At 33.0% G+C, this 25,209-nt stretch overlaps 1 protein-coding gene across 1 annotated transcript in view; it reads left to right on the forward strand.

Moving 5' to 3' along the window:
* The window catches only part of AGPS (alkylglycerone phosphate synthase), a gene marked incomplete at both ends in the record, with an annotated part of 139,643 nt that overhangs the window by 67,504 nt on the left and 46,930 nt on the right, over positions 1-25,209 (forward strand). Inside the window, 3 exons of the mRNA XM_079710107.1 lie at positions 213-338; positions 2,854-2,962; positions 15,458-15,585. Coding sequence (XP_079566233.1) covers positions 213-338; positions 2,854-2,962; positions 15,458-15,585 — 363 coding nt within the window. The remainder of the gene's footprint in view (positions 1-212; positions 339-2,853; positions 2,963-15,457; positions 15,586-25,209) is intronic.

Genomic DNA, 25,209 nt, shown 5'->3' on the forward strand with positions numbered 1-25,209 from the left:
ACAACTGTCTTTTGGCCCATATTCTTCCAGTAGGCAAAAGCTTAAAAATATTTTTAGACTAGTATGATAAAAGTATTTCTTTTTCTATATAGGTTTTAATGAGTCCAAATAGCAATGACATGGAAATTTTAATGTGGAAAGAGTTAACGTGTTGAGTGCTGTGTCAAATGGGGCCATTTTCACTGGTAAAATATTATATTTTTGTTTTTCAGCTTAAAGAAAGTGGTTATTGTACAGGTCATGAACCAGATTCCCTGGAATTCAGCACTGTGGGAGGATGGGTATCTACTCGGGCATCAGGCATGAAAAAGAATATCTATGGCAATATTGAGGACTTGGTAAATTTTTTTCTATTTATTATATAATAATTAATTAGTCTATGGAGATTATTATAAAGTTGTTAAGCCTTTAAAAGTTGAGTTGGAGAGTTCCCCACAAAAGTATACCCTTTTTGATTATAGTAACGTTGACTATGTGTAATACAAACAGTTAAAAGGTACAGCTGTGGTCATTATTTAAGAGTGCTTCTTTTTGAGTAACTCATATTTAAGTTTTGTAGATGTCTCGTAGTATCTGACTTATAATGTATCTAAATATTATTTTGCAAGCCTTGGAGCCTTGGTCTTCAACTCTACCAAGATTTTAGTCTATTTACTTAGGTGATCTTGTTATTACTTCTGTTTTGCCTTATGAGATTTTATATTTATTTTTCTGAACAAAATTTTCTGTATAGAATTAAAGAGCCCAATTTAAAATGTTCTAGTTAATGTAATGTTTTATGTGCACATCATTTTGTTTTAGCTGATCTGTTGTCATTGCTCTTGAGAGTTAGTTAGGCATCCTGGCTAGGAATTAGGTATCATTTGTTCCATTTGTAGCTTTTCCAGTGATTAATTGTGTGACCTTGTGCAAATTGGTTTACCTTTCTAAACTTCAATTTCCTACTTTATAAAATAGAATAATGTTATTTGTTGCATATAACTATTATAAGGAATAAAGGACATAAAATGAAAACTCTTAGCGGAATCACTGGTATGTAATAGGTACTTCATACATGTTAGTTCCCTTTATCATCAATATTTTGATAACAATTTAAAAGAATAATTTATGAGACTATTGAAGTGGTGTTCCTAACATTATTCCTAGAGCTATTTAGGTTTGTTTTTCAAATCTAGCGTTTCAACATTTTCATCAATGTCTTCGTTGATAGAAATATCAAACTGTTGATGAAATATATTGGTTTTTTATTGTTAACACCCAACGATTTAAGACTTTAAGTGTCTGTATTATGGACACTTTTAAAATGTTTGCATTATCTTTTTTTTTAATTGAAGATATTTTAGAAATCACATTTTTCTTTTTGCAATTAAGATAACATAAATTCAGTTTCAGAAAAGAGAATTTGATCCTTTTGCTATTGGATTATTAAAAGCTTTATCAGAGTTAAGCATATGTGATAGACTACCACGTTTAGTACTGCTAAAGTATGTAATTTATTTTAATCCTTTTTGGGGTTATTTAAGGGCCACAAATTATAAGTATACATTTTAATGTACTTATTTGCATGTTTATCTCTAGTTTTTAATATAAAAAACATCATACTGTGTTTAATCTGCTCTTTAAACTGTTATCAATCTATTAACATGTCAATGAGCATAGGTTTGCACCATTATTTTTAAAATGCATATAATTCTCTTTTATTGATAATTTGTGATTTAGTAATTCCCTATTAAAGAATATTTAAATTATTTTTAATTCAAAATTATAGAAATACATAAAGGGAAAAATATCTTCCGTAGTAATTTTTTAGCATACCTCTTTGATCATTTTCTTTGGGTAAGTTCCTAGAGCTTGGATTGTTGGGTCAAGCATGTTTTTAGGTCCTTGGACCCTTACAGCCAAATTGCTCTATAAAAATTTTGTGCCAGTTGACATTCTTACTAGCACTATGAGAATCTTGATTTTACTGGACCTTTTGTTTATATTTTTTTCCTAAAATTTTATATTTATTTGTTAGTGAATGTAAACTTTTAAAATGTCCTCATTAGCAATTTTTATCTTTTTATTTTGCGAGTTCTTTATGTCCTCTGCACACTTCCTTCAACAATAGACTATTTTTATTTATCTGTCAAAAAATTATTCTGAAAATATGTTGGGTTTTTACCTAACCATTTCTGAGTCAGATCTGAGGAATTTTTTTGATTGACCCTCTCCCTACAGTGTACTTAATTTCTCACATGTGTGAGACGTATCTCACACATATCTTTCTTCTTCTTTTTAACTCAGTCACCACATCTCCCTCTTCATCCCAGTTTTGATGTGATCAAAATTAATACTTCATTCTTTTCACTCTTTTCTACTGAGTGGTCAAAGTAGATAAGTTGAAGGTGGGGATAAGGCAAGAATAATTTTTTTCTTAGAATTCTAAGCATCTAGAATAGTGCCTAACATGAATAATAGTGCTTCATAAATATTGTTAAATAAATGAAAGAACGAACCTATTAAAATATGATCATTGCATATTTTTTTCCATCCTTTAGTTCTTTACCACATGGACAGCCCTAGACTAGCTTTGGTTTAAAAAAATGTGTTTTTCAGTTTTTAAGATGATGAATATACCTAGGCCAATAACAATCTTAGAATAATTTTTCCCTCTTTTGAAGTTACATACAGTTTATTTTTAGTCTAAGAACTACTAAAAGATACTAGAATTCTGAAGGGAATCACCATTTATCACTTAAACCAATATTTTAAAAATAGTGTTTTATATAAATATATATGGGTATGTATATCCACACACACAACATTCACTGACAGATATCTAGAATTTACATCATGCATTGTATTATACAGGTGGTTCATATAAAAATGGTAACACCTAGAGGTATAATAGAAAAAAGCTGTCAAGGACCTCGAATGTCAACAGGCCCTGATATCCATCACTTCATCATGGGATCTGAAGGTAAATATAACTGCAAATTTATTATGAAAAAATACAGGTTAGTGATTCAGTTTTGTGAAAATCTATGATATTGTGATATCAGATTTTTGAAAGAAAGACATATTTTATATATTTAATTTTTTTTAAGTTTTATGACTTTAATTTATTAGTACTTCATAAAATTTTTATTATAAGAACATCTTATTAAACTTTCTCTTGAATTTTCCTTTTTTATGTTTTTAGAGCCAGCTTAGTCCTTTTGGTGTTATTTTGTTTTTCTTTTAGAGTTTTTAATCAATTTCAGGAAGAGTAGCTGTTAGGGTTTAAAATGGTTTGCTTTTACATTTATTGGTATGGTATTTTCTAATCTCTGAATTATCAGGAGAAAAGGACTAATAAAGTATTATCTTATTGCCTTGTGTTTCTGTAATTATATCTTTTGTTATTTGCTACTTGGTTTTTGAAGAAGTGCTAAATTCTGTTGATTCACATATCTTTTAAAACTTATGTTGGTCTTTTATTTTTTCACTACTTGAGTCATCTCCTTTGCTTGGTTACTTAATGCTGGGTAGATTAGAATATAGTTCTTCATCTTATGCAAAACATTTAATTTCTGTACCTATGAGGGGTAAAAAAACACTAACGTTCCTTCTAGTTTGCAAACTAACTGGTATGTAGGCACTGTGAATTTTATGGATAAGGTGAAGGTGGGCATATTTTTCAATTCTTAGCATGGTAGAGAGGGATGGTTATCCCTTAAATTCAGAGAAATGAAAGTGTTTCCAAGTTACCAGAGGAACTCAGTACTAAGTCAGAAGGTGGTGCAAGCTGTCAAAAGGTTTTCAAAACATCTAGCTATATTCATGGATAAAAGTGCACTTATGATAAACTAGGATGTTAGGGCATAAATTCTAACTTTTGATGGTAACATCAAGGAAAAAATAAATTATGTGTCTTAGTGATGTACTAGAGGTTAACTCTTAAATTGATGACCAGTGGTATAGCTTAGATATTTTTCATGATAATTAGTGACAAACCTCTGTCAAGGTGTTTCACCAATTTACTCTCTTATTCCTTTTCTGATCAGTGTACTCCTCTGTGGAAAAACAGAACTATACTTTTAATGAGAAAAATAAAATGTTAAATTCCTTTAAAATAATATAGTTATCTAAAAAATATTATTTTGGAACTTCTTGTATTAATGCATCATCTAAGAGTTAACTGAAAGAATATAACTTTTTCCAGTCAAATGTCAAATTGAATAACAAATAGGTATTAAAACTGTTAATTATTAATTTTACTATTGGTATATACATAGTTGGAGTCAACTCTGTAAATTATCTTTTCAAGTAGATACATCAAACATTTTTTTCTCCCATCAATTAGCGTTTAAAAGATTCTGGTTGCTAGGTACTGTGCTGGCACACTCAAGGACACAGGTAATAATTGACCATTAAAATTGAATAAGATAAATTCTATGATAGAAGTAAATGAAGGAGAAATACAGACAAAGGTCATGTTGATGGGTGCTCAGGAAGACTTCCGCAGAGGGGTTGTGCCTAAAGTGGTCCTTCAAGGATGATAATGAGACAATAATTCTAGGCAGAGTTGAGGGAATAAGGTGGGGAGGGAGTTGCCCTACAGAGAGAACTAACTGCATGTGAACAGGCTTAAAAGTGAGAAAGAGCTGTGTCTGCCTCGTGAAGGTGCCAGCTTTTCAGTGTGACTGGAACTTAAGGTTTAATTGTAGAGTGGAGTTGACAGTAGGTCAGGGTGTGGAGTAGTAAGGCTGGAGAGATAATTTTCTCTTTTATCCCTTTTATAATAGTTTGAACTTTATCCAAAAGACTGGACTACCTCCTTCAATAGTAAATTATTGTCCGAATTTAAGGAAGGCAAACTCATTATTATAATAAAGTAAGCAAAGAAATACAGTTTATTAGAAAAATATGTACAAGGGTAAGTTACTATATTTAAATGAGATTTTATTATAAATATCCATGCAAAATGCCATACTGATTGAAGAGCATGAACCTTGAAATCATACAGATCTGGATTTCAATCCTGGTTTTACCACTTATATTTCTGTGACTGTGTAAATTAGGTAGTTCTCTATGCCCAATGTCCTCAGCTGTAAAATGGGGGTAATAAAAGTATCTATATTCAACAGCTTTTTGAGAGGGTCAAACGAAATTATGCTAAACAGTTTATAAGCACGTAGTGAGTACTCAACAAATGTTAAACTGTTGTGGCTGTTTATTATTTTGGCATCAGTGATCTTTATAAGTATATTTATGGTCCCTAATCCCCATTTCTGTATGTATGTGGATATAGAGTAATCTTAATATAGGCCAGGAGACAGCATGACTGAGAGAGTAAATTTATGTGAAATCATATTCTTTTATAATATGTATTTTCTCTGCTGTTTTGAACTATCTAAATAATAACCTCCTGCCTTAAATATGAATCATAAACTTTTCCTTGAGCTTTAGAAAATACTTTCTTTTGCTATAGTTAAATCATTTGATGACAACCTTGAAAGCATCACCATTATAAAAAAACCTATTTTCCCCCATCCTGCTGAGTTCCACATGTGGTTAACCAAGTTAAGTTTAATGTGTTTATCTTGTTTTGTGTTATGAATTTTTCATAATGATTATTTTGACAAGCAGGTTCCTCCCATTTTAGATGTTATAGTATCATGATCAATTAATGAAAACTGTAATAAATAAAGCATTTGAAATGTTTTATATTCTTTTCCTATATGTGGAATTTACTAGTAACTTATAATGATTTGCTCTTTTATTGAAAAATGGCTAAAAGTACATTTTTTTTAACTCGTTACCCACCCTTGTTTTAGCCTTTGCTCTAAAATGAAATAGATGAAAAGCTTACTATCAGTCCTTCTGTGTAGTTTTACTTCATCTTTTGATTAAATAAAGCTCATCCTTTAGTAGATTCCTCAGGAAAAGCACATTCATATATCCCATGAGTTCTGGAATGTTCTAAACTACTTTTACATGACCTTGATACCTGCAGGACAGCTTGAGTGGCTTTAATATTCATGGGTCACACTTTTTTTTCCTTGTTTTTTGAAAATACTATTCCATTGTTGCTTTGGTTTTGTATGTTGTTTTAAAGAAATCTAATGCCAATTCTCTTGACTTTTTGCCGGGAGGCAGTGAGGATTTTTTTTTTCTTTATCGTTAAAGTTTACTTTTACAACTTAGAGTTGATTGTTGTGGGTCATTTTGCTCTGGTACCCAGTGGACCCTTTCTCTGTGTATATGCTGGTCTTCTTTTATTTCTGTAAAGTTTTTCTTTGGATTGTAGAGTTAAATATTAGGGTTTTGGATTCCCTTCCCCCTGCTGTTTTGATTTTTTTTTCTTCAGGGACACCAATTATACATTTGTCTGGCTTTCTTTGCTTATTTTCCATTTCAACCATGATTTCTCTTTTTTTCTCAACTTCTTTCTTTATTTTATTTTCATTCTCTGGGTTATTTTCTTGCTTTTCTTCAATGCCCTGTATTAAATTTTCATTTGAATCTATTCTCTCTTCTCCTTTGGATACCTTGTAACCCAACCTTCATTTTTTTTTTTATGTTTTGTTGTTCTATTTCTTCCCTGAGTTTGGTCATCTTTTATTTCATTTTATCTTGTTTTTTGTCCATTTATGTTTTTAGTGTTTATGTTTCTAATTCAGCTATTTTTTCATATCCCCAAATGCTTGTTTGACAGTGTTTAATTGAGTTTGAAATGTTGTGTTTACAGTTTTCTTCAGGATCATGGTTGGTTTTGTGGGGGATACTTTTCATCAGCAGAAAAGCTATTATTTCCATTTTCTGATGTTTTGCAGTAGTTTTGTATGGATTTGGTCTGTTTTTTTCTGTTCCTGTTTTTACTTGGAAAGGGTTCCTAGTTTGAACGTGTTCTGTTCTGTCACTTCTACCCTCTTTTGTGCTATTTGCTTTATAGATGGTGGTGTTTTTGGTGGGAGAAGCCATGGCATGGCCTGTTTCTCTTTCATTTCTATCAGATCTTTAATTTTCCTCCTAATTTTATTCTTTCCCTCCACTGCCTTGTCTCCAAGGAGTACCACACTCCTCTAATTTTATGCTTCTTTGAAGATACTTCCCTTACTTCTCCAAGGGTGTCATTTCTAGTTCCTTGCATTTTCAAACCCTCCTCATAGCCAGGGTTATGGATTACCAAGTCTTATACAGTATTTGGAGTTTATTGTTGCATTTGTGCTTTCTGGGGTTGATTTAGTCTTTGCTTACTTTAAGTCCTCTGCTACCCTCTACTCTTTCTTAAGGAGTCTTCTAAATCCCCCCTTACTCACTTTCTGCCCTTATATGCTTGTAGCAGCTGGAAGGCTGTAGAAGGTCTGTTGGAGTTTTTTCTTTTTATCTCTACTTATGGGTAATTAGAAAGTCATAGTGTTTTCTTATCTCCTTTTAATACTAAAGTGTATGTCCTGTGTGGTTTTATTTGTTTTCCTTGTTGAGTTTCATGTTTGGGGGGAGGGGGGTAGAGGGAGAGGGAAGATTCAGAATCAAATGATTACCTTTCTTCTCAGTCCTGAGGTCACCTGAACGTATAGTTTCAAATTATGAAAGATTTTATTTACATCAAGCAAATACTTGCATTTTGTATTAGCTAGTAGTTGAAGCTTTCAGTTTTCTTAAGAACACTATATTTGAAATTATAAAATAGAAAATTCTAAAATTTACAGTAACATTTTTATTGAAACAGAAAGAAAAGTGAATGACATATAAGCCTCTATGATATCACATTGCCATGGAGTTGTTTACAGTTATATAAAGTGGATATAAAATATTGGTATAATGTGCATATAATCAAGTGATAAGTAATCTAAGTAGTTTTATTTCACTCCACTGACATAAAATTCCCAGAGCAAAAGAATCAATAAATATAATAAAGCCCAACAGAAGTGAGCCTTTCAATGAAGTGAGTTTAGATGTAAACATTTATGATTGGATTAATTTGAATATAAGTGTGGATGGAAGAACTGCCTTGTGCCAGACTGCATTTGGGACTTGGATGGAGTTTCCTTTTACAGTGGGGACCCCCCCACAACCCCTAACCCCTGCTGCAGAACTCATAGCTGGATAGTTGCACAGACTTGCCTTGGTCATTTCATTAACCTTGCAACAATGCAAAGTCTCATTTTACTAATTTTTATTTTTTAACCTTACTTATAGTGTTATGGTGGGTTTTACCACTTTAGAATGTCTGCTATACGTATGAGGCAATATGGGTGTACAGAAATTTAAGGCATGGTCACTTCTTACTAGTACCTTAGAATTTGGGTGTAGAATTAGAATTTTAAGGAAAGTTTGCCAATGTTTTATACATATATATTTTAAAATAAACTTTTTGAATAAGTAATTACATGTACAAAGTTAAAATATGTACATACATATACAAAATTCAAAAGGTACAAAAGATGTATAGGGAAAAATCTGCCTTCTATCCCTGTTTTTTAGGCATCTCCCTTGCACAGAGTAAACACTTTTGCTATTTCTAAGCGTATATGTATGTGTTTTTAAAAACACAAATGGGAGTTTACTACTCTTTGATTTATACTTAATTTTATAACGCTCACTTCAAATCATCACATTTAGAACCACTTCATTCTTTTTGGCAGCTACCTGATATTCCATTGGTATGTACTCTGTTCTATTTAAGCAGACCCTCATTGATTGGCTTTTAAACGGTTTCTAATTTTTTCTTTGGATTATATTTAGGTTATATTTTATGAGGTAATTTATAGAAATATTTTCAAATGGCTTTATTTCTTGGATGTAAAGAAATATTTCACAAAAAGTCAGGAACTTGGAGTTTAATTTAATTTTTTTTATTTTTATTTTTTTTAAGATTCTTTTAAAATTTTTTTCAAAATTTACTTATTTATTTTTGGCTGCATTGGTTCTTCCTTGCTGTGCGTGGGCTTTCTCTAGTTGCGCTGAGTGAGGGCTACTCTTTGTTGTGGTGCGCAGGCTTCTCCTTGCAGTGGCTTCTCTTGTTGTGGAGCACGGGCTCTAGGCACACAGGCTTCAGTAGTTGTGGCACATGGGCTCAGTAGTTGTGGCTTGTGGGCTCTAGAGCACAGGCTCAGTATTTGGGGTACACGGGCTTAGTTGCCCCGCGGCATGTGGGATCTTCCCAGACCAGGGCTCGAACCCTTGTCCACTGCCTTGGCAGGCGGATTCTTAACCACTGCGCCACCAGGGAAGTCCCTGGAGTTTAATTTTAAATAGGGAAATTTTCCTGTCTAAAATCAAGGCTTATACTAACCTTCTTTTCTTTTCACAGTTTTCCCGCTTGAGTTTATTTATTTATTTACTTTTTTATTGTAGAAAAATTGCTTTACAATGTTGTGTTAGTTTCTGCTGTACAATGAAGTGAATCAGCTATATGTATACATATATCCCCTCCCTCTTGGACCTCCCTCCCACCCCCAACCCCCAACTTTCTTTTCCTTAATGAATTTCAACCTGGTGACTTTTGAGTTTGAACAAGTATTTATTAAAGTTTTCTGTAGTCTGCGGAGAGATTAGAATAAATAGAAAAGATGATTCATGCCTTTAGGAGCTTATGCCTGACAAATTTCAGTTTTTTTGTAGAAACAACTTTCAGCATGAGGTGTTAATTCTATGAGTACCAGGAACTTCGAAAAATGTTGAAAAGAGTAGAAAAAATTACAAATAAGCTTAGGGATGGTGTCAGTATAGTGGCAGAAGAATTAGCAACTTTAAAAATTAAAGTGATACTACTTGTCTTGGTAAGAAAGAACAGGTGTAATAGATAATTCTGTGTTGGTGGATGAGAAGGCAGCATAGTCTGTCAGCCTTATGCCTCTTTCTGGCAAAGGTTTAGAGTTCATTTAGACTCTTTCTGTAGCCTAAGATACCTGTTTCTAAAAATACCCCTATTTCTAAAATGTATGGCTCATAGCTCCTTGTTTAAGAAGATAACTCTGAAGTTTCCTTTGTTTTATTGAGATATAATTCACATACCATAAAATTCACCTATTTAAAATGTATCCCTTAGAAAGGATAGTTCCTAGGGTTATTGTTTGAGATTTTTTGTGAGCTTAGGAGGGTTCCTCCCCACTGTTCCCCCCTACCCTAGTTTTATTGAGCAATAATTGACATACATCCCTGTATAAGTTTAAGGTGTACAGCATGATGGTTTGATTTACATATATTGTGAAATGATTACCACAATAGGTTTAGTTAACATCCATCATCTCATATAGATACAATAAAAAAAAAAGAAAAAATATTTCTTCTTGTGATGAGAACTCTGAGGATCTACTCTCTTAACAGCTTTCTTGTATATCACACAGCACTGTTAATAGTAGTCATCATGTTGTACATTACATCCCTGATACTTATTTATCTTATAACTGAAAGTTTGTACCTTTTGACCACCTTCCTCCCCCTACCCTCTGCCTTTGGTAACCACAAATCTGATGTCTTTTTCTGTGAGTTTGGTGTATTTTTTTTTTTTTTTTTTTTTGCGCTACGCCGGCCTCTCACTGTTGTGGCCTCTCCCATTGCGGAGCACAGGCTCCGGACGCGCAGGCTCAGCAGCCATGGCTCACGGGCCCAGCCGCTCCGTGGCATGTGGGATCTTCCCGGACCGGGGCACGAACCCGTGTCCCCTGCATCGGCAGGCAGACTCTCAACCACTGCGCCACCAGGGAAGCCCCTGGTGTATTTTTTTTTTTTTTTTTTTTTTTTTTGCGGTACGCGGACTTCTCACTGCTGTGGCCTCTCCCGTTGCGGCGCACAGGCTCCGGACGCGCAGGCTCAGAGGCCATGGCTCACGGGCGCAGCCGCTCCGCGGCATGTGGGATCCTCCCAGACCGGGGCACGAACCCGTGTCCCCTGCATCAGCAGGCGGACTCCCAACCACTTGCGCCACCAGGGAAGCCCCCCCGGTGTATTTTTATTGTTTGTTTATTTTTATTAGATTCCACGTAAAAGTGAAATCATATAATACTTGTCTTCCTCTATCTGACTTATTTAACTTACATAATGCCTTCAAGGTCTATCCATGTTGTCATAAATGGTGGGATTTCCTCATTTTTTTTTATGCCTGAATAATACTCCATTGTATATATGTACCACAACTTCTTTATCCATTCATTGATGAACACTTAGGTTGTTTCTGTGGTTGGCTATTGTAAATAATGCTGCTGTGAACATGGGGGGTGCAAATATCTTTCTGAGTTAGTGTTTTTGTTTCTTTCAGATATATTCCCAGAAGTGGAATTGCTGGATCATATGGTAGTTTCATGTTTAATATTTTTAGGAACCTTCATACTGTTTTCCACAGTGGCTGCACCAATTTATAATCCTACCAACAGTGCACAAAGGTTACCTTTTCTCCATATCCATGCCAGCGTTTGTTATTTCTCATCTTTTTGATAATGGCCATTCTGGAAGGTGTGAGGCGATATCCCTTTGTGGTTTCAATTTGCCTTCCCCTAGTGATATTGAACATCTTTCCATGTACCTGTTGGCCATTTGTATATCTTCTTTGGAAAAATGTCTATTCAGGTCCTTTGCCTGTTTTTTTAATTGAATTATTTGTTTTTTGCTATTGAGTTGTATGAGTTCTTTATATATTTTAAATATTAACTTCTTATCAGATAAATAGCTTGCATATATTTTTTCCAATTCTGTGGGTTGTCTTTTCACTTTGTTTATGGTTTCTTTTGCTGTGCAGAAAGAATCTTTTTAGTTTGATGTAGTCCCACTTATTTGTTTTTTATTTTGTTGCTTGTGCTTTAGGTGTGATTTCCAAAAAATCATTACCAATACATATGTCAGGGAGCTTTTCCCCTATGTTTTCTTCTGGGAGCTTCATGGTTTCATATCTTACATACAAGCTTTTAAACATTTGAGTTAGTTTTTTTGAGTGGTGTAAGATAGGGGTCAGGTTTCATTCTTTTACATATCAATGTCCAGTTTTCCCAGCGCCATTTTTAAAGAGACTGTGTTTTCTCCTTTGAGTACTATCAGCTCCTTTGTCAAATATTATATGACTGTATATGCTTGGGTTTATTTCTGAGATCTTGATTCTGTTCCATTGATCTGTTTGTTTTTATTCCAGTACCATACTCTTTTAACTACTATAGCTTTAGAGTATAGCTTGAAATCAGTAAGTGTGATACCTCCTGCTTTATTCTTCTTTCTCAGAATTTCTTTGGCTATTTGGAGTCTTTTGTGGTTCCATATAAGTTTTAGGAGTGTGGTTTTTTTTTTCCTATAAAAAATGCCATTGGAATCTTGACGGGAATTGCATTGAGTCTATAGATGTCTTTTGGTAGTACTGACATTTTAACAACACTAATTTTTTCAACCCATGAATGAACACACGATACCTTTCCATTTACTTGTGTCTTCTTCAATTTTTTTTTTCATCAGTGTCTTAGTTTTCAGAGTCGAGATCTTTTACCTCCCTGGTTAAATTTATTCCTAAGTATTTTATTGCTTTTGATGCTCTTGTAAATGGGATCAATTTCTTTATCTCTCTTTCAGAAAATTCACTGTTAATGTATAGAAACGCTTCTGATTTTTGTATGTTAATTTTGTATCCTGCAACTGTACTGAATTTGCTGATTAGTTTGAATAGTTTTTTGGTTGACTCTTTAGGGTTTTCTGTACAGTTGTTCCTCAGTATCTGCAGGGGATTGCTTCCAGAAACCCCTACAGATACCAGAATTTGCAGATGTTTATCTCTTATATAAAATGGCATGGTATAGTCAACCATATATAAAATCATGTCATCTACAAATAGAGACAGTTTTACTTCTTCCTTTCCAGTTTTTATGCCTTTTATTTTTTTCTCTTGCCTGGTCGCTGTACCTAGGACTTCCAGTATCCCCAGGTTTCTACCAGGCAAACAGCTGACCTGCAATTTTGCCTGTATCTCCAATAAATTTATCTATGTCTTCCCAATTACCTTTTACCACATCCTCCACTGTTTTCAAGAGTATTCTTGAAACTTCTTGAACTTCTTCATGCTCTGTTGCAAATAATCTTTGAAAAAAGATTGGGAGCTGTTTTATGGCTTATTTCTTCCTCAGGCAAAATCTCTGAGCTAAGGCTGTGGAGGTGGGCGTGGGGACAGTGGCATGTTTTTCTCTGAGGACACCCTTCCTTTAGAAACTAAGTGCTGGGGAGAAGGAGGAAGGAAAGTAGGTCTTGGTTTGCTTCTCCTGGCAAGATACCAGCCCTTTACAAGCCAGGGCAAAGGGTTGGGACCATAGACTTAGTGCATCACTCAAAGTAGAGCCTCTGTCCCACCAGTTTAGGCTGGGTGCAAGAAGTGAGCCCCTCCTCACCTCTTAGCTGCACGTGCCTAGAACTTAGTCTCAGGAAAGGTAGCTGAGGTAGAGTGTTACATGGAATAGGGTCAAAGGTTTTTTTGAAATTAAGAAAGTTCGTGTATCTATCCAAGAGAAAGGAAGACATATATCCACATACAAACTTGTACACCTATATTTGTAGTAACATTATTCATAGTAGCCAAAATATGGAAACCTGTGGAACTTTCAGCCTCACTCCCTGACCTCTAGGGAGGGGACGGGAGAGGAAAGGAGAGGAGAGGAGAGGAGCAGCTGGAAGTTGAATTAGTCACCCATGATCTGTGGCTTAGTCATCATGCCTGTGTAATGAAGCCTCCATAAAAATCCCTAAATTATGAGTTTCAGAGGACTACTGGGTTGGTAAACACATGGAGGTGCTGGGAGGGTGGTGTATCTGGAGAGGGCTTGGGAACTCTGCACCTTTTCCCCCATACTTTGTTTTGTGCATCTCTTCTGTTTGATTGTTCCTGAGTTGTTTCCTTTTATAACAAGCTGGTAATCGAGTTTAAAAAAAAAAAAAGTAGAAACCCAAATGTCCATACCATACAATGGAATAATATCCAGCAATTAAAAGGAATGAAGTACTTAGTACATGCTACAACATGGATGAACCTTGAAAACATTTAAGTGAAAGTAGCCAATCACAAAAGGCCACATATTGTAAGATTCTATTTATATGAAATGCTCGGAATAGGCAAATTTCTAGAGACCAAGTATACTGGTGTTTGTCTAGGGCTGAGGTGTGTGTGGGGAAAATGGGTATGGGATTTATTTTTTGGGGTGATGAAAATGTTGTAAACTTAGTAGTGATAGTTGCATATATCTGTAAATAGTTTAAAACCATTGAATTTTACATTTTAAATAGGTGAATTTTATTGTCTGAATTATATCGCAATAAAGATGCTAAAATAAAAGAGAAAGTGTAGTCACTCTTACTATCTTTTTAAATGTACACGATATATCTATCTTTTTATTCAAATATTAGGCCAACTTTGCAGAGCTTTTGTGATTTTACAAATCATAATAGGGTTGTATTTACTATCTAAGTAGGAAATCATTTGTATATTTGACAAACATATTGTGATATAATGTAGTTTACTCTTTGTGGACTCATAGTTTTTAATCTTCTACAGTATTATATATTAACATTTTATTTTAGGTATATTATAAATTTATTGGAAGCATTGGTTTTTGTGATACTTTTAACTTATTTCTAGTATTGTAATTAAGTTCTATAATTTCGGATTTCCCTTTTGTTCTTTTATCATGATTCTCAGAAAATTTACTTAATAGTATTAATAATAATTCATATCATTTGTACATTAGAAAGCACTGATTTTGAAAGCTTGGCTTTTTGAATGCAATTATTTTTAACCACGTCTCTTCAAATATTTTAGCATAGCTATTTAGATCATGTAGTTATATTTAACTTGCATTTTTTCTCTCTGATTTGTCCTCCACTCCTCCATGTAATAAAGAAAAGGACATTTGTTTCATTGATGGTCCTCTTCTGTTAGCTATTTATAACTATTTTGTCTCTGAAATATATTTTTTTTTCTTCCAAAGGCATCTTAATATTGCCTTTATCTTTTCTTCGTATGAATTCTTAGGAAAAAAGGCAAAGTGTAATAGTCTCTCTAATTTCTTCTGTCAACTTAAATTCTCATAGAAAATTAGATTCTTTTTGCCCCAATAAATTGTTGTCATAGTAAAAATAGGTTCAACTATCAAAATATACTTTTGTTTGAATGCATATGAGATATAAAAACCTGTTGTTTTTCAGATTTAAATTTTAATAAGTTGTAATACTTTAAAAACTATTTAAAATTAACCTCTTTGGAGAAAGGTTACCTTAAAAATGTTTTAAAATATTTATACATAACTAAGAAAAATGTATTCCAAAAACTTTTTTTAGAAATTATAAAATTTGCTTAGATGTTTTTCTAGAAGGACTTGAGTAGCCATTATTCCCCACATAGAATAGATTAAATAGATTTAAATATGATTAATAGAATAAATTAGTAGAATAAATAGATAAAGTAGATTTAAATATGATTTAGAAAATTGGCATGTGATATATTGGATTATTCCCCCTTCTTTTTCAGGAACTCTTGGTGTGATAACAGAAGCTACAATAAAAATCAGACCAATCCCTGAATACCAAAAGTATGGCTCAGTAGCTTTCCCTAATTTTGAACGAGGAGTAGCCTGTTTAAGAGAAATTGCAAAACAGGTAAAAACAAAAACAAAAACCCACCCATATATATTTATATTTTAAAAATTCTGCTGCATAATTAATTTTGATATGTCACATATAATCTTCATATTTAGTTGTGTTATATTTGTGATTTTTACCCAGTTCTATATGAAAAGGTAATGTTGTAAAATCATCCCTTTAAGTTCAGTTGCTATTTCTTTGAGTAATTATACACCTATTTCTTGGTTTAAAGAATGCTGTACAATTTTAAGACAAGGTAAGGTATGTACCTGAGTTGATGGCTTCAAATGTCTCTGCCTTTTGTTGAATGTTTTCTTAAGTTATTTTTGGGTAAGATATTTTGTGATTAATTGCAATAATGTTGCATTTTTCTTGATATTTATTGAAATTAAAATAATTGGCTGAATATTAATGGCCCCAAAATACAGAAATTAAATATAAGTAATCAAACTTTATCAATTCTTAGAATGTGCTGCTACTAGGCCTTACTTGTTTTTTAATATTTCCTAAGCTATATCTTAAATTAAGTAATATAATATAGTATAACGTAATACAAGATATTTAGATATAAGCTAAGAAGAATTCCCACTTTCCCCTTCTTTAAAAAAAGGGATATATTGTCAAGGTTTTTAAAAGACTAAATAATGCCAAGTAATTTTATTTCTGCGTTAGTTGTGTGTATCAGTGTGGGAATTCTTGCGTTTCTTTAGACACTTGGTTCATTGTTTAACCTATAATGGTTTGCGAAAAAATTCTTATTTCAACATTTCCCAGAAGGGAGGAAGTCAAGGGAATATACTCCAGCCTCTCTCTTCTTGCTTTCTCCAAACTCAGAGTTCTTTAATACTTCCCATCAGCTATACCCAATTTGAATCTTGAGTGCAAGGGAGCTTTCTGATGTGATCCATATAGGTCAGCTTCTGCGTATTCAGAGTAGGGTGGAGGGAGGATCTGATAAGGAAAAAGAGTGGTATCTAGCAAGTACTCCGTTTCATTGCGGACTTTGTAAGGTACTGAGTCTTATCTTCATACCATTCCAAGAGAACCAAACCACTATTAATGTTTTAAAAAAATATAAAAAGAGTAAAAAAAAATGTTAAATTTACCCACATATTTACCATTTCCAGTGCTCTTTATTCCATACACTCAGTTTTGCCTTCTGAGACACTCATTCTTTCTTACAGTTTTTCACTTTTAAGAAGTCCAACTATATGATCACCTAATCTAACAGTTGAGAAGGGTAATTTTTATAATTTCCAAGTAGCTTCAGTTACTTATCATTAGATTGCTTTTTCCCCCATCAAGATTTAGTCATAGGCTCCTTAATCTTGGTTGTCTTACTCCTAGGTAAAGGGAGAGTTTTAAAAGACATATAGTCGTGGAATGAACATTCTTGAACTCGTGGCAGGTTACTTTGGTGATGTTAACGCAGAAGTGATGTTGAAATCCTTAAGAGCCCCTAATTCACTTGAACTTTGAGGATATTATGTTACGGTTAAGGAGCTAGTATTATGCCATGTTTGCTAAAATAACGAGATGGCAGTAATATTTAAAAGTAGAATTATTGAGTAAAGGAGTGGAGATAAGTTTTAGATGTAAATATTTGAGCACCGAGAGGTAAAGTTCACGTGTGTTCTGATAACTTGTTGCTAAACCCTTCCATCACTTGAAGGCCAAGGAAGTAACTTCGAATTTAAGATACCTCAGGTATTAAGAAACAAAAGAAGTACTTGAAGATCCTTATGGTTTTGCCTGTGAATTCATTCCTAGAAGAATGGGAAACTAGGTTTTTTTTGTTCTTTTTAAGAAAATAACCATAAATTCACCAATTAAAAATCAAAATAAAAGCAAATATTTTCCATAAATAGTTTATATTTTCTGATTAATTTCAAATCTTCCTTAATGAGATATTTTTTATTCTAGTGTTTTCACCTTGTATTGTAGTTCATTCTTTGTGTTAAGTACTTTTATTTTTATTTACTTTTCATCTTTGTCAAGCTTGACTATATCCCCTCCAAGGAAAGCTTTATTATTAAAGATACAGTTTATATTGTCCCTCTTGTTCAAGTTTTGAATGACATGTTTTTAGTTGACCATTATTGCCTCCATTTTTTTATGGCAAAATAAACATGAATGCCAAATTAGATTTTTAAAATAATTATAGAATTTATAAAACGAGTCTGATTTTTATGTATTTTTAACAAAAGATCTTAATGAGTACACACTCAGTCTATGTTGGCCAACTCTGCCCTTCACAATACCTCCCTTCTGTTGAACACAGATTTAGTAGACTTGTTAAAAAGTGTTGTTATATGATCTTTGGAATAGAAGTAGACATATTTTATGCTTTCCTGAGTGCTCCATCTGCTTTTCCGCATTAAAAATACTCACATGTAAATCTGTCTTAGGTTTCATTAATGAGAAATGATGTACAAATATGTCAAAATCCTTATTATTTCACTAAAATTGGAAATATTGAATTTAAACATAAATAGTTGGTGCAGTTTGATGCAGTTTTTGTTACAATTTAATATGCTCCTGATAGAAAGTAATAGATAAGAGCTACTTGTGATAATGAAAGGCAGGTGGTAACATTTTTCTTCATCTTTGCATAAGTCAATAAAAGTTTTTTTTTTAATTCTTTGGATATTTACAATATGACCATAATCTAAATTCACTACACAAAACTATATTGAATATATATATCTTGGGATAAAGGTGATGATTGATAGAAAGTGCCACCCTGTGGTTAAAAACCAGGTCAAAAAGGAACTCCTTTCTAATCTATAGTTTTAATAATTTGGTTCTCTGTAATTAGTAATAGATAATTTTTAGAGACATAAATACCATGTAATTGGAAAGCTTGCCTTACTTGAAACTGATTGAAAAGTCTAGATAGATAATATTTTATTCTCAAATGTTGCTCTTATGAATGAAACAGTTGCTAAGAATAGTTACTGGGATTTGGAAATATTCCACTGTTTGGGGAACCTGCATTTTTTACTCTTGTTATACTGCACATATAGAGAGGCATTCCCTTTCCTGGAAATGAGTAAATGTATTATGTTTAAGGACATTTATATATTAGTTTATAGAGTATACAAATCTCACGTGTCAAGAATGGTACTGTATATGCTGCCCTGCTCTATAACAGTATTCTCAAGCAGAGAAATTGAGAAAATTATCAGGTTTTGGCACTAGTCATTGTTCAATTTGTGATTTGGAATTTCAGTTGATAGCAAGAAAATTAGGATCCATTAAAATAGATGGTACATGGTTTATGATTGTGCCAAATTCTTGATTGAGTAATGAGTTGGCTGCCTGTAATTCCTCACTGTCATTTCATAGCACTTCCATTTTTGCACTATTTTCAGACTCAGGTTGCTTTTGGATGAGTATCTTTTGGAAAGGAGCGGACATGATTGTTCACAGATAGCTAAGTGGGCTCTGTGTATATTTTTATCACTATTCTTACTGAAGGAAATAAATAAAGCAACTTTATACTGGCAGCAGAAGGATTCTACTAAGGTCACTCATCTGATCTTTGTCCATGTGAGGAATTGTCCTCTTTCAGTACTTCACTGCCTTGTGAGGAGCTAGAAAGGAAGATTTAGTGGAAGATTAATGTGATTCTATCTCATAAGTGGCAGTCCAGTAGAATCTCCAGCTTTACTCAGTAGATGGGTAAGTGGCTTTTAAGATTTTCTCAGAGAGTGGATTTCCTACTGTAGCCTCTCAAGAGGGGGGAAAATTGTGTTTTTTAATCAGAATATCAGTGTCAGATATAATATTTTATTTTTCTCTTTTATTGTTTGTTTTAAAATGGCAAGTATGTTTTTACAAGGGTTGCAGGGAACATGGAGTATTGAAACAAGTTCAAAGGCAATTTTTAAAGTTTGGGATCTTCCCCCACCATTTGCCAATAAAAACTTAGGAGTTATGCCTTGTGGTATTGAGAGAGGACCAATTTGTTCCATTATGAGGAAACATTGACTGTCTGTGGCATGGATTAGTACAAATTCCTCTGAAAACTGTATTTCACAGTATCAGAACTAGGTTTTTAGAATTAAAGATTAAAAGGCAGCTTTTTCTTTTGACAAGGATGGCCCTTCCTACCTACCATCACTTTTATTTTAAACAATTTTAAACTGATAGGGTATTTTTTTCTAGTGAGTTTAGACTGTAATTTCAGAAGATATACATAGTTCATGTCTGACACTTCAGACTGTTATATCTCAATTCTGAATTGTTCTGTTTTCAACTTGATTTATCCTGTAGGGGTTCAAATAAATTGAAAGGAGTTAGGTTTAGCACTTATATTGTAAAACATTTAAAGCTTATTTATACTAAGTGATAATTCTTGGAGATAATTTGTTACATATAGAAAATGGAATTGTTATTTTAAATCATTTTTTGATGTCATGTTTTTCTCCCTCTGAAGCAGAGAGAATAACCTAGCCAAATGTTTGGTTAATTGGATTCTTTACTGTGTGATCCAGCAAAATGTATCAGACTTGAGGACAATTATGAGACATGCTCTAGTCATTATACCTTTACTAAACTGAAAATGTACAGTTTTGACCAGGAGACTGTTTGGCATTAACTTTTGCCCCTTCCCTTAACATAAGTGGAGGGAAATATCTACCCTGTATTATGTATTTGTTTCATTCTTTAAAACCAAGAGATAATTCTCTTGCTAAAAAAGTTCTTGTTTACAATGTAGATTCCTGGCTATAAGCCAGTATATCCTTTCTAATAGGATTAACCAGTTTACCAATAGCCTTAAATATTGCATGATTTCATCTGTGGTGTCAATTCTGATTTATTATTAGAGGAAGAACTAATTCTGTCTACATTTTAAGCTTTCATACCTAGAAATTTGTATTTAACAGAATTCTCTTCTTTTACATATCCTTTTTTTGAACTTTTAAAATTAATTTATTAAATTAATATCAATTATTTTATTGTGTTTTTTATGTGGGAGAGTATGCTTTTAACTTTATATCCAACATAGTGCAGTTGATATTATGTAAGTTAAATAGACATGGTTTCTGTCTTCTAACAGTCACCAAAGATACTGCATATCATGATAAAATTTTCTGTGCTTAAATTTTTGTATAGCCGTGTACAAGGGGTTTGGTATCAAAGCATTAGCTTCTGATACAGTATGTTAGTAGACTATCTCCAGAATAGTTTTAAGGCTCAGGAACTAGGGCCATTCCAGAGTCTATACTGAAAGTTGATTTACTCCTTGAAGAAACAAACCTTTTCAATTCAAAGGTTATTCAGTTTTTAACCAAGATACCAGACATATAGGACTGCCACTCAGTGCTTATATTTTATAGTTTATCCTTATGAAGTTAGAAGAAATCATGCAGACGTATGAAACATGTTAATATTGAATTTCTTTCGTCAGTAGCTAGTAAACTAAGATACCTCCTCGAACAAAGTGTGTCTCATCTGAAGTGCGAGTTCTGGTTTTCCCTGTGACAAGAAAGCAATATGACTTAGTTCCATAAAAACAAATGTTGCAGAAATCTTTTGATGTGTTTCTTATAGGGCCTATTTTTTTTTTGAGAAAATGGTTAGATTGAGAAAGAGGTTGCTTTTTAAGTTAGTGCCGAGAATTCTACTAAGTAAATAAGACTAATTAGAGTGGTTGTTTTTTATTTTTCAGGTTACGTATTCAAGTAAATTCCTGGTTGTAGCGTCATTAAAGGGAAGAAGTTGGCAGCAATTTGACTTAGTCAGTCTTATACCCATGCTTTGAGGTCACTGTGGTTTATTCATTTCTTCTTTGCTCAGATAAAACAAAGATATTGATATTTATTTATTAGTCCATAATGAGTTTCTCATATGATTTTTTAGACTATTTACTAAAGTATAAAGTACAAGCAGGTGACCTGAGCGATTTTAGTCAGAGTGCATTTATCATAATAAAAACAAAATCAGTTATTTCATTAACTCCACTTCAAGTAAGCAATTTTTGTTTGAGTGTTCCTTAAATACCCTGAATGTATCATCAACCCACCATTAAAATTTCTAGGTAAAAATATCCCCTCTCAGGTTAGTTCTGATCACCTACCACCAGGGGGCACTTTAACTCAAGGACCCTTTTCCCCTTTCCTCATCTATGGAATACTCTAGCAGAGCATAATTGTATAGCATGGGATTGAATTTAGAGCTCAGATTCTTAGAATTTGTGATGTCTTTAACTTTTAAAGGAGTTATTTTGAATTTTTTTAACTTACCGAAGTAGTTTTATAGCATTAAAATATAACCTAATCTTAACTGTAAGTATAGTAACCTAGTTTGAATGTTGTTTATTTATTTTATTTTTTTTATTTTTTATTTTTTTTGCGGTACGCGGGCCTCTCACTGTTGTGGCCTCTCCCATTGCGGAGCACAGGCTCCGGACGCGCAGGCTCAGCAGCCATGGCTCACGGGCCCAGCCGCTCCGCGGCATGTGGGATCCTCCCGGACCGGGGCACGAACCCGTGTCCCCTGCATCGGCAGGCGGACTCCCAACCACTGCGCCACCAGGGAAGCCCCTCTGAATGTTGTTTTTTAAGAATAGTAATATTATTTTGGTTTTTTGATTATAAGGACTCCTATTTAATTAGGTGTCATGACTTCTGATTTAAAATTCTAAGAAACTTTTCCTCCTTTGTACTTTTAGAATGATGCATGGTGATATACAGATTATTTTCTGGAGAATCTAAAGCAATCTTGATGCTGTGCTTTGCTTATGAGAATTTACTTGTGACAATAACTGAAAAACTCCATTCACTGACTTTTTAAAAAATGTGACACTATTAAAACATGAGACTTACTAAAGCTGTTGGTTTGATTTTGATAATTTTTAAAAGTCAGTGTTGAAAATGAATTTAGTATTTATTATCTAGATACAAAAAGCTTTCTATAGCTTTTAATTCTTTTTTCGATATATTAGTATGTAATCATCAACTCTGCCTCAGTATAAATAGGAACAGTAGATGACTGACTAGTTTATATAGCTCAGCTGTCAAGTTAAAATCATGTTCAATATAATTGAATATCAGTTGCTGTATGTATGTAGCAAGTGCCCTGAAGCAAGTTTCTCACATATTTTTTCAACTTTTATTTGAAAATTTTAAGCATACAGAAACTTTGAAAGAATAGTACAGTGGTCACCTGTATATTCGTCTTGTATATGCAAAAATTACTAACTTTTTGCTGTTTTACATATTTGGGTATTTTTCCTTGACCATTTGAAATTAAGTTGCATTATGACATTTGACTTCCAAATACTTCAGTATATATCTTCTGAAAATTAAGGTGTTCTTTTTTATAGCCACAATACCATTATCATGTCTAAGAAAATCAGCAGTACTTTTTCCCCTGTATTTCTTTTTTTAATTAATTTTCAAATTTTTATACAATTTTTAAAGACTACTTTCCATTTATAATTATTACAGAATATTGGCTGTATTCCCTGTGTTGCACGATACATCCTTGAGCCTGTCTTACACCCAATAGTTTGTACCTCCCACTTCTCCACCCCTATATCCCCCCCCACCAGCTGATAACCACTAGTTTGTTCTCTATATCTGTCAGTCCAGCAGTAATTTCTTAATGCCATTCTATAATCAATTATTCCAGTTGTCCCCAAAATGTATTTTGTGGATAGTCTTTCAAACTAAGATCTTATCAAGGCCTACATATTGTATTTTAGTTGTTTCAGAGATTGAATTCCACTAGAAATTTACTATAAATGTAATATACTTTTTTTCCATTTTCTGTTATATGTGTGCCTATGTGGGTTGTTTTCATTAATAACACCTGCTGTAGATACAGGTGAAGTAGAATCTGAGTGGCAGTAAGAGATGGAATTTACAAGTTGTTGGTAGGAATTTAAAAGTTTTTTTTCTAATAATGACAGAATGGCTCTGAATTCTTTCTCATATTTTACTGGTGTGCTTAAGCCCAAACATATAAATACATATGTTATATGATATTCTGTTTATTTTATGAAGAAAAGAAACTTGGTCTACTCAGGCTTTATTTGTTTTATTTGAAGTTGATGTGCCTGTTTTAATAAAAATGTTTCAGGAAAATTGATTTTCCTTTAGTATTTTGAAACTGGTAATGTTTTTAGAAGCATTAACCCAACTACAACGATATGTTTATACCAAGATTTGAAAGTACTCAGGTTGTAGATTTTTTATTTTATTTTATAAATATACTTTTACTAACACTGCAAAATAGCAAGTAAGAGGGTTTTCATGTAATTTTTGTTTCAAATGTGACTTGAAAGCTCTGTGTGTGTAAGTATGTGTGTGTCTTTTGTGATTTTTAATTTTTTTATTTTATTTGAGGCTGTGTGGCGTATTTGAAATATTGTTCATCTAGCTGTCAGGGTATCTTGGTCCTAGTTCTGTCTTTACTGTTTTACAGTCATTTGACCTCAGGCATGTCTTTTAGTCTCTCTGGTTCTTACATCCTCATCTGTAAAATGGGGATAAAACCAGTTCTGCTACCCCGACAAAGTTGTTTCTTATATTAAATAAAGACATATGAAAACAGCTTGTACACAATAGGATTCTATAAAATGTAAGGCAATAGGTTATTGTTATGTTAAGTATATAAATTACCTAATATTGTTCTTCAGATTTGGCAATGACTTTTTAAAAATATAGATTGTATTATCTCACCTTTAGTATCAAAGATGAGGAAATAAATTATACAGTGTTCAAAATAAGAATCTAACCAGTCATTTTGTTGGGTAAAATAAAGTATGTATTATGAGTGGTTTTATAAAATTAAGTATTTGTTCAATTAAAAGCACATAATAGCAAAAATGTTATAACACACAGTTAAGGTATATGTTTATAAGTTTTGTTCTTTTGAGTGATTCTGTTTTCATAAATCTCAACATTGTGTTGATAAAGATTTTATTGATAAATGTTATTCAGAAGATAAATGTTTAAAAAGGTTATGACAGTCAAAATTTTGTGGTCTGAAAGCAGCTTCTTGGTGGAAGTTTAACCATGTTAAAAAGTTGCACAGAATATAAAAATCCCATTTAGGGTAAAGCTCACTTAAATTCTTTGGAAAAACTGTAGCTAACTTAAACCTTGCTAGTGTTTGTATGGTAGTGTTGTAGCATCACAAAGTTAATTTGAATATTTGCTTTCTTCATTTTTCTTTCCTTGCAGCTTTTAGTGTGTGCCTAGATAAATATAACACAGGTGCAGTTTTAGATGTTTTAGATACATAATGTTATGCTTCAAGTTTTGTTGCTGTTTTCATACAAGTAACCTTGAAAGATCTTAGAATTCTGCACATTGTCTGATAGTTTTTCTATTTAAAATGGATTATGAGAAGGAATGAAAAGAAAGAACAAGTCCTTATCTATGAAGACATCTCAGTTAAAGTTTTAAAGTGTTTTGGCCCACAAAAATGCCACCACCATCTTCCTCATTTTAAAGGAGTATAAGAGCGCAGTGACACATTATAGTTCATCAGTGGCATAATGCTCTAGGCATTGATTTTAGTTTATAAGTTTTCTACTTTGTTTTAAAATAATCTACTTTGAGGCCTAATATTTCCTTTAGGTATTTCCACAGGTCTTTGCTAGGCATTAAGCAGATCTTGTTG

The sequence above is a fragment of the Hyperoodon ampullatus genome (genome assembly GCF_949752795.1).
Source record: "Hyperoodon ampullatus genome assembly, chromosome: 8".
NCBI lineage: Eukaryota > Metazoa > Chordata > Mammalia > Artiodactyla > Ziphiidae > Hyperoodon > Hyperoodon ampullatus.